Below are 10,687 nucleotides of genomic sequence, written 5' to 3'. Positions count from 1 at the left end.
AGGTGGGATTCATCTTAAGGCTTGAAGCACTGAAGACAGTTAACTTGTCTGGTATGTATCCAAGTACAATAAATGGTAAGCTGGATACAATTTATTGTATCTAGAAGTATATCATAAGCTGGAGGAGGTTAATTCCTTAAAACGAATGTAGAGATTGGAAATGTTTCCCTGATACATGTGGGGCAAGCAGCTAAAACATGGACAATTTAACTCATCACACCATTTTTTTAGGTAATAGTTTTTTCAGTGCTGCAATCACATCCTTGTTCCTAAGACTGTATATCAGGGGATTAAACATTGGAGTCACTATGGTGTAAAAAAGAGAGAGCAGTTTGTCAGTTCCTGGAGAATGATTGGATTTGGGCCTTAAGTAGGTAATGGATGCTGATCCGAAGAATAAAAACACAACCAACAGGTGGGAAGAACAAGTGGAGAAAGCTTTGGCCCTTCCCCTGGCTGTTGGCAACCTCAGGATGGTGGAAATAATTTTGCTGTAAGAAACAAGTATCAACATAAAAGGAAATGTGGCAAACAATATAGCTACTACGTAGACTGACATCTCATGTAGAAAGAGGTCCCCACAGGCTAGCTTGAGGATGGGGGGTATGTCACAGAAGAAGTGGTTAATTTGGTTAGAATTACAGAAACACAGAGAGAAAACTTGGCATGTTTGTCCTATCTGGACTGGGACTCCACCAATCCAGGAGGCAACGGCCAGTTGGATACATATCTTCTGGTCCATGACTAGAGGGTAGTGCAGAGGGTTACAAATGGCCACATATCGGTCATAGGCCATCACTGTCAGGAGGAAACATTCAGTGGCTCCCAGCATAAGGAAGAAGCACATCTGGTAGGCACAGCCCAGCCTAGAAATGCTTCTATCCTGGGTCCAAAGGTTCAGCAGAATCCTAGGCACAGTGACAGACACATAACAGATTTCCAAAGAGGAAAGATTCGCCAGGAAAAAATACATGGGTTTCTGTAGTGCCTTGTCAAGTCTGGTTATTATTATTATGAGGCTATTTCCAGTTAAGATAATGACATAAATGATGGAGAACACTCCAAATAGTAACCGTTGGATATTTGGAAAGTCAGAAAATCCCAAGAGCACAAATTGCTTTCTGGTGGAAGTATTGTCATCTGCTTTCACCTCTTCACATTTCATCTGTGGGAATGATTTAATCAGAAGTACAGGTCACTCCAATTCCTTTGGCTCTTGGTTTCTTCTTATACATAAAGGATCGCATAATTCCCAAGTTTCCCAGTTCCTTCTAAAACAAATCTTTCAAAGTTAGTGCTCTAAAAGTGTGATGAGGTGTATTTTTATTATTATTAAATGCATATGTAAGAAAAAATTCCCTTTAATCTTTTTAAAACTATTTTAATGTTTTTCTGTTATTTTTGAGAGACAGAATGCGAGTTGGGGAGAGGCAGAGAGAGACGGAGACACGGAATCTGAAGCGGGCTCTGGGCTCTGAGCTGTAAGCACAGAGCCTAACTCAGAGCTCAAACTCATTGACTGCGAGATCGTGACCTGAGCCGATGTTGGACCCCCAACCAACGGAGCCACCCAAGTGTCTCCCTGTTAGTCTTTTTCTTTTTTTTCTGCTCTGATATATCAATTTTTCTTTGTTTCCGAAGATAAGATATGTGATTGTTATTTTGCTCTCCATGTGAACATTCAAAATTGCAAAATCTGAATTCATAGTTAATTGTGACAATTCCATCCTTTCACTTGTGCTTTTCTGTCAATTCTGTTTTCTATTATTATCAATTCAAAATTAACTTCATTGCACAGGTCAATATCTTGTTGTCTACCTAAATAAGTTTTATGAGTGAATATAGTTCATTTTTTAAAGTAATGGGTTTTTGTGGCTTAGCTTTGACATTCTGCATATTTAGGCCATTTACGCCAAGAAAAACTGATGAGCTGACCAATAAATACTATGGGGTGTTATTTCATCTTTAAAAATGTGTATTCAGTGTAAGATCCATGAAATCAGCAGTAATTTTTTTTCAGATTTTGCAGTGAGGAGAAAAGGAGGTCTAAGATGGTCTATGTGTCCAGAAGTACTCAGAGGTAAGAGGCAGGTGCATCTAGAATTTTTGTTCAGTAAAGCAATCCCAGTTACAGTGTATACCCCTCACACATTTGCACATCAAAGACATATCAAGCAAATTCATCTCTGAGATCGTCCTAAATTACCCATATCCTCAACAATTGCCATTAATCTGCTGACTCCATTTAATCCACCCTTTCTTTTCAGTGCACACGTATGTGTCTGTGTTCATGCACATGAGTGTGTCAGGCTGAATTGCTCATCTTCATTATGTGCTTTTCTCATTTGTATAACTAGATTATAAGCTTCTTTTGATATTCTATACATTGTTCTATGTAATGCATAATATGTTTCTTCTGAAAAATGCGATTACTAACCTCTTGAATAAAATACAATGGAGTCAAATTGGTTGTTTCTTTGGAATAGTCTCTCTGGTGTGAGCATGAGTTCCTACCCAAAATGTAGACTTCCCTTGCCTCTCTCCCTCCTGGGATATATAGATCAAGCATGTTTTCTGTGGTGTGTGTGTGTGTGTGTGTGTGTCTGTGTGTGTGTGTGTGTGTGTGTGTGTGTGAATTATAGTCTTTTCATTCAATCTTGTAGAAATAACAAATTGCTTCATTGTTTTCTGTATTTCCTAGATAACTTTCGTATAATGAGTTAACTAATTTGAAAGCCGATAGAGACTAACTCAATGCAAAGAAAATATAGACCTATAACCAAATTTTAACGGTATTAAATATGGACAATAGTCAAAATTTCTGTTATAAAAATGTAGACACAATTGGGGCAGGAACCACAGTCCATGTGAAACCTGAGCATTCTGAGCATTTTGTGTGGCTGAAAAAAGGAAGATTAAATGATAATTTCTTTTACAATCTGCAATATTCTAAACTACATGTTAAAGTAATAAAGGTATGTAAGCCTTGCCTTGTTATTTTACAATTCTTCCGATGTAAATTTGATTCCAGGGAATGTACAAATGTTATAATTGAGTCTGTAAGATGGTCAGAAATTAGTAGCTGCTAGATGACATACAAGATTACACAGCCAGGTTTTGGGTTTTTTTTTTTTTTTTTCCACTACACCATCTTACACTCCTTTAACCCTAAGCCATATTTTATTAGCCTGTTTCATTCAACATAAAATCCAGCATTTGGACAGTTGTCCAAATTGTTTGTTGGATGAATCACTGCATCTTTCTAGATTAGCATGCATCACGCATCCACATTGATGAGCTAACCATTGCTCTTCGAAACCGCCATTCTCTTCATTCTCTTTACTGGGTCTGCTCTTCATGTAAACTTTTCTCTCAATGGTTTCTCTACATTATTCTTTACTGTTTGGGTCGGGTAGGACATTTGAAAGCAAACTGCATCTAAGATGCCATCAAGGAACAAGGAGAAGCAGCTACAAAAACATGATGATACCTACTGAAGCTTTCCTTCTTGGCCTCAATTTTTTTTTTTTTTTGTAAAATGGAACAATAATTTTATAGGCATTTAATGGAATTCTTAGTGTAAAACCATTATAAAGTAAAAAAGAATTTAATAATATTTTATAATGATTAAAAATAAATAATTATACAAATATTAACCAATTCATGTGTTTCTCTTTTTTATGTTTTATTTATTTCTGAGAGAGAGAGAGAGAGAGCATAAGCAAGGGTGGGTCAGAGACAGAGGGAGACACAGAATCTGAAATGGGCTCCAGACTCTGAGCTGTCAGCAAAGAGCCTGATGCAGGGCTCGAACCCACAAACTGTGATATCATGACCAGAGCCGAAGTCAGAAGCTTAACCGACTGAGCCACCCAGGAATCCCCATGTATTTCTCTTTAAACATAATCTTACCGAGGCACCTGGGCGACTTACTTGGTTAAGCATTTGACTCTTGATTTCAGCTCAGGTCATGATCTCATGGTTGAGATACTGAGCCCCACATGGGGCTCTGTGCTGAGCCTGGAGCCTGCAACCTGCTTGGGAATATCCCTTTTTGTCTCTGGGTACCTTCTGGCTCACACTCTGTCTCTCTGTCCTCTTTCTATCTGTTTTTCTGTCAAAATAAATAAAATAAACCTCTAAACATAACCTCACCAAAACACCTACCTCCAATTTTCCAGCATGGCTGCAGATTTTCTGACGTCTGTAAACCTTTAGCTGCTCTGTGTATACAGCTCAGAAAACACACACACTCACACACACACACACACACACACACACACAGAGTATTAATGCAGGTAAATGTAGTCAACTTTGTTTTTAGTCATCTATTTCCTGTTTGGTTCTCTGGGCTTCCCACTGACGTAATCATTCTTCTTCTTTTTTTTTTTGATATAGAGATTGTGACAGCAATTACAACTATCATTTCAATGTATGTAATGCTTATATTCAGAACAAGTTTATAAAATCAAATTGGAGGTAAGAAAGAAAAAATCAGGGGCGCCTGGGTGGCTTAGTCGGTTAAGCGTCGGACTTTCGCTTAGGTCATGATCTCGCGGTTCGTGGGGTCGAGCCCTGCGTGGAGCTTTGTGCTGACTGCCAGTTCAGAGCCTGGAGCCTGTTTCAGTCTGTGACTCCCTCTCTCTCTGACCCTCCCCTGCTCACGCTGTCTCTCTCCCCCTCTCCTAGAAATAAATAAAACATTAAAAAAGAAGAAAGAAAAAATCAGAATTTGATGAATGCAATTCAGAAGGCTTTTTCCTTTAGAAATCTCTAAAGATAAAAATGAAAACATGCAGATATCTCTTTAGTATCTTCAGATTCATTTGTCATGTAACCTGACTCTTAACAAGCAAAGAATTGGATTATTAGGATGCAAACTCATTGCGACAATGTCCATTCACTATTTTGTTCCTTAGTTATGTATAATTAAATTTTCAAGAGATATGATTTTCAGATTTAATACATTCAAACTACTTAAATGCATGCTGTAACATAACTGTTTTAAATGTTGTCATCTAAGATGATAACGGTGATAAGTATGTTGATGATAATGCAAATGTCAATAATCTTTGGTATACTTTGCCATTATGTTACAGAGTACTTTGTATTTTCTTTTACATTACAATAATGAGAGTCATGAAAGCAGACTATCTGAAAAATTATTTTCAAACTAAACCACAGTAACAATAACAAAAAAAGATTCCTTTTTAAATTTTCTTAAATAAGTATTCTTTGCTGATGCCCCCAAAATACAATTGTTAATAAGACAAAATTTCATGCTTACCTGTTTGGATTGAGGATAAATATAATGCTTACCTTTATTGATTGAAAATGAGACAGAATGAGAACTGTATTTTTGTCAGATAATTTACTTTTATTTGAAACTGAAGTCAGCCACTTTCTAAAATATGTTCTACTGTCACATCTAGTGCTCTTTAAGAAGGAATCATTCTTTACCCTTGGGATCAGCTCCTTTCCCATGTCACTTTCTAATTGAACTAAACCTTTCTGCCTGCCACTCAAGGAATTTGGTACAATAACCAGAAATATATCTGGCGATGCCACTCTTTCTCATGATCTCCCAGGTCCTGAGTTTGAGCCTCAGGTAGGGCTGTATGCTGACAGCATTGTGCCTGCTTGGGATTCTCTCCCCAGTCCCTCTGCCTCTCTCCCTGCTCACTTTGTCTTTCTCTGTCCCTCAAAATAAAGAAACTTAAAAAAAAATAAGTAGGGGATCCTGGGTGGCTCAGTTAAGCCACTGGCTTCAGCTCAGGTCATGATATTGCAGTTTATGGGTTTGGACCCACATCAGGCACCGTGCTGACAGCTCAGAGCCTGGAGCCTACTTTGGATTCTGTGTCTTCCTGTCTCTCTGACCATCCCCTGCTCATGCTCTGTCTCTGTCTCTCAAAAAATACGTAAACTGTAAAAAAGTTTTTTAAAATGAATAAAATGACAAAGTCTCTAACAATGAGTCCTAGAGAAACATCTGCTTTTGATGTGAAGTGGTGATTTAAAAATGTTCATTCTTTCACTAAATATTATACATCAGAATATCCTATCAGGAATTAGGTCTGCTGAAAAATGGTATATTTTCTTGTTACTGATAATGAGATAAGTAATGCTATGTTTTATTATTCAGCTTCGATGATAGGAATATCAAAGCCCAGGGGGAAATACAGTAATAAATAATAAAAATAATAATAGTAAGAAATTTGACAATTTTTTTCAGAATCACATTTTCCATCAATTATTTGCTCATTAATTCTTTTAAAATATTGTATTTAGAGGTATTTAGATGGCTCAGTTTGTTAAGTTACTGACTCTCTCTCTCTCTCTCAAAATAAATAAATACATTTAAAAGGTGCTTTTCTCTTTAAGAAGTTATTTCTTGTAGAGTCATTGCTAGTTATGTGTATATTTATCTATTTAATGTTCATTGTCAACTTGGGTCTTAAAATGACTATTACAATTCCATAGAAATTAATGACACGGGTTCCAATAAGTGATATAACAGTGTCATTATTACCATTAAGTGTGTGATATCAGTCTGTCAAAAGTTTTTATTGAGAGAGGACAATAAAACACAATAAAACAAAAAAATAACCAATAGAATGATTTTATTTGATAACACTTACATAAGTGTATGACTTGATGCACTGTACAAGTTCTTTTTAATTTGGAAAAAAGTACAATTGTATAGACAGATATTAGAGTTTGGTATAAACATGTGTTGAAATTTCAGTACCAATATACAAGAAATTAATTCCTGAAAGTATAACATTTTTAATGAAATGCATTATTTACGAGCAATCTTCTCAATGCCATGATGACATCCTTGTTCCTCAGACTGTATATCAGGGGATTAAACATGGGAGTCACAATTGTGTAGAAAAGAGAAAGCACTTTGTCAATTCCTGGGGAGTGACTGTTTTTGGGTCTTAAGTAGGTGATAATGGCAGATCCAAAGAACAACACCACAATGATAAGATGAGATGAACAGGTGGAGAAGGCTTTGGCCCGACTTGTGGCTGAAGGCAGTTGAAAGACCATGGAGATGATTTTGCTATAGGAGATAAGTATCAACAGAAAGGGAACGGTGACAATCAACACAGCAACTGTGTAGACCAACATTTCACTCACAAATGTGTCCCCACAAGCAAGCTTGAGGATTGGGGGGATGTCACAGAAGAAGTGGTCAATTAAATTAGAGCCACAAAAGGACAGAGAGAAAATCTGGAATGTTTGCCCTATCTGGACTGGAATTCCACTGATCCAAGAGCCAGCCACCAGCTGGACACAAATCTTGTGGTTCATGACTAGAAGGTAGTGCAGAGGGTTACAGATGGCCATGTAGCTGTCATAGGCCATCACTGCTAGCAGGAAACACTCTGTGGCTCCCAACACAAGAATACAGCACATCTGTGTAGCACAGGCAACTAATGAAATTGTTCTTCTCTGGGTACACAGGTTCGTAAGCATTCTGGGAAGAGTAACTGATACATAGCAGATTTCTTAAAAGGAAAAATTGCCAAGGAAATAGTACATAGGGGTCTGGAGAGCAGGATCCAATTTTGTTATTAGAAATATGATGCCATTGCTCATCACGATAATGATATAGATGATCGAGAACAATCCAAATAGAAGCCACTGGAGATGCGGAACATCAGCGAAGTCCAAGAGAACAAATTCTATCAATTCAGTTAGATTTCCTTCTGCTGTTTTTTCTTTGTGTTTCATCTGTGAAAGGTGTAAATTTAGCATGTACTTTTAGTTTACCTTAACAGATCAATACCTATTCTCTAAATTGCATTAGGGTATCTATATTGGTTTTCTTACCCATTGTAATTGTTTCTAATTTAATAATGTTACTATTTGTGTATTTCTCACTTTCTCAGTTTAGATCCAATGAATTATAAACCACCTTCAATTTCCTTGAAGATTATCCCATATACTTTCTGAATACAGCCCAGGGGAAACCAAACTATGCCCTGCTCAGCACAGACACTGGAAAAACTGGCAATCACTGAAGACAGATCTCCAGCTTTGCCATTTCATCCCACTTTTCCTTCCATTCCTTGACAATCCTATTGTTCTGAACTATGATTTTTCTCCACCACAATTCACTGGTACTATATCAGATTTTGTCTTCCTCATACATTTTCAACTGCCTGATTGAACACTCTCATTACCCTACAACACTTGTTGATTCTGATCATACATTTTCTTATTATACAATTCAAGTCATTGGGCAATTTACAAAAAAAGAGTATTTTCACGCATAGGGGAATACAACAGAAACCTTTTAGTAGGATACTAAGTGGGGAACATTAAGAGTGGAACAAGGTAGAAAGAGCAGAGGGTTTTATTCAGGAAAAGTTGCCTGGGAGTGTAGATAGAGATAGAAATAATCAAACGGCAAACCCTGGGCAAACAGGAATAGCATGAAGTGGATTCATTACCTGTGGGTATGTGAGTGGGCAGGGGGAGAAGTGATGTGATTCAGTGTGCTGCTTGCATCTCCACTGTCTGTTGTTCCACACAAACCACTTCAAGCAACAGTTTCTAAACTCACTTCTGCAGCCAAGAACACTGAGACTTACCAGTAATAGATAATTTGATCTTGTGCACATAGGTTTTGTGATTACAAGTCATTGCCTATTTTCTAATTGGACTTATGTTTGAATCCTAACTGATTTATTATCTGTGTGACGTTAAGCAACTGTTTAGATTTTTAAGACTTGCTTCCTTATTTGTGATAATTAAAAGAGATAATATTGGCAAAGTTATGTAACAATTTTATTCTGATTATTTATTAGTTATGGTTTTATAACTATATTCATGAATATGCTAAGAATATATTATATTCTTAAGTCTTTAGTCCCCAGGATTGTATCATATTGTTTAGAGAAATTGCCTTTATTAGAATTATTGAGTTACTTGTTGGTGATCACTGTTATTTTTTTCATTCTTTCCTTTCATCAGGGTCAGGACTACTAAGGTAAGGTGAGTGAGACGTCTTAGGTACAAAATTTAAGAGGCATTCACTCATTCTCAGGGCTGGTTCTGTGTTGCATAATCCAGGAAGTGAATCCTTAGATATTGCTCTCTGGAAACTCTTGGCTCAAGATGCCCTTAGCTTCTCCATACTGGCGAGGTTAGACGTTGTCCACCAAACATAGCATAATATAGTATCATGGATAAAAAAATACAGTCCAGTCAAGATGGACTGGATTTAAATTATGGCTCCAACACCTGCAAGCCATGTGACCTCATTAGAGATGCTTTATCCCCTTGCCCTGTGGTTCATCCAACTCCACGATTGGCTAAATACTGCCCCAACACTCAGGATATTTATATTAATTAATTGATTTCACATATGTAAAACAACTTGAAGCCTCAAAAGTCTCTCTAAAGGCAGCAGTTATTACTGTTATTAAAAACTAAAATGATTTCTTCTATGGTTCATTCATTTAAGGGTCCAACATAGGCTCAGGTCATAATCTCACCATGGTTGGTAAATTCAAGCCCCATCTAGAACCCTGCTTCAGATTCTGTGTCTCCCTCTCTCTCTGCACATCCACCATTCATGCTCTGTCTCTGTCTCTCAAAAATGAATAAACATTAAAAAAAATTAAAAACCCTAAAATTTATTCTTCTAAATTGTACTTTCTGTTCTAATCAGCATGAAATAAATTATCTAATTTACTTTCTCTGTGTATCACATGATTAATGTGGAAATGGAATGAGACCTTAAAGCAATGAACAGAATGTAATAAAAATATCAAGGTGTGAATTCTTGAATTCTCTGCCAATATTTATGTTTACATTATTGTCTCTGCTCAATGAAGCTAATGCTATGAGTGCATATCAACATTCAGCCAAAAGCATTGCAATTTGGCCAAATATCTTTCAAATGCATTTTCTTTCATTAATACTCTTGATTTGGGAAGTCAGGACTGTGACTGTTTTCCCAGTTAGGATCAATATAGATCTTACAAAATGCTTTTATACCTATGATGGTGCTGAGTATTTGATTCTGAATTTAAGAAAAGCAGCAGATATGTTTTAAATAAAGTCATTATTCTTAAAGGGGAGAAACAGATTAATATACAAAAGAAAATATTCCAGACTTCATGTATCACTTTTACAAATGGCATATATTTAATGTAAACGTTTCATGCTTATTATTGGAGTAAAATTACATCTTGTGCTAAGTAAAATAAAATTTCTAATTATTCAAACCCAACATTTTGGTGATGATATCATCGATGCATAACATGAAATAGTAAGATTTGTGTATGTATTTCTTTTTTAAAAATATTTTTTAAACACTTATTTATTTTTGAGACAGAGACAGAACACAGCGAAGGGGAGGGGCAGAGAGAGACACACACACAAAATTCAAAGCAGGCTCCCGGCTCAGAGCTGTCAGCACAAAGCCCAACATGGGGCTTGAACTTACAGACCATGAGATCATGACCTGGGCTAAAGTCAGATGCTTAACTGACTGAGCCACCCAGTTGCCCTTGTGTATGTATTTCTTAAGAGTGGAACAAGGTGGAAAGAGCAGAGATTTGCTTTGGGTAATCTCATAAAATTATATACTCCTTTCTTGTAAATGTTTATGTTCTTTTTGGTAAAGGGAAATATAACTTAATGTTATTATATGGTTTTATTTAAA

The 10,687-nt window shown here is 36.6% G+C and overlaps 2 protein-coding genes across 2 annotated transcripts; both read right to left on the bottom strand.

Annotated features, from left to right (window-relative positions):
* Window positions 1-214: 214 nt before the first annotated feature.
* On the bottom strand, window positions 215-1,183 carry LOC120225833 (olfactory receptor 10AG1-like). The gene has a single exon (XM_039224017.1). It carries the CDS (start codon window positions 1,163-1,165, stop codon window positions 215-217), a length of 951 nt encoding a protein of 316 aa, XP_039079948.1. The 5' UTR covers window positions 1,166-1,183.
* Window positions 1,184-6,789: 5,606 nt separating this feature from the next.
* On the bottom strand, window positions 6,790-7,767 carry LOC120225823 (olfactory receptor 10AG1-like). The gene is given in 1 exon segment (XM_039224007.1): window positions 6,790-7,767. A coding segment is annotated over 1 exon segment (978 nt).
* Between the last annotated feature and the right edge of the window lie 2,920 nt (window positions 7,768-10,687).

Source organism: Hyaena hyaena, unplaced genomic scaffold, assembly GCF_003009895.1.
Source record: "Hyaena hyaena isolate Hyena2069 unplaced genomic scaffold, ASM300989v1 scaffold_1546, whole genome shotgun sequence".
NCBI lineage: Eukaryota > Metazoa > Chordata > Mammalia > Carnivora > Hyaenidae > Hyaena > Hyaena hyaena.
This window is presented reverse-complemented; position numbering and strand designations above follow the sequence as displayed.

Bases quoted from the DNA above. Each gene is read 5' to 3' on its own strand.
- LOC120225833 (XM_039224017.1), bottom strand. From the start codon at position 1,165: ATGAAATGTGAAGAGGTGAAAGCAGATGACAATACTTCCACCAGAAAG.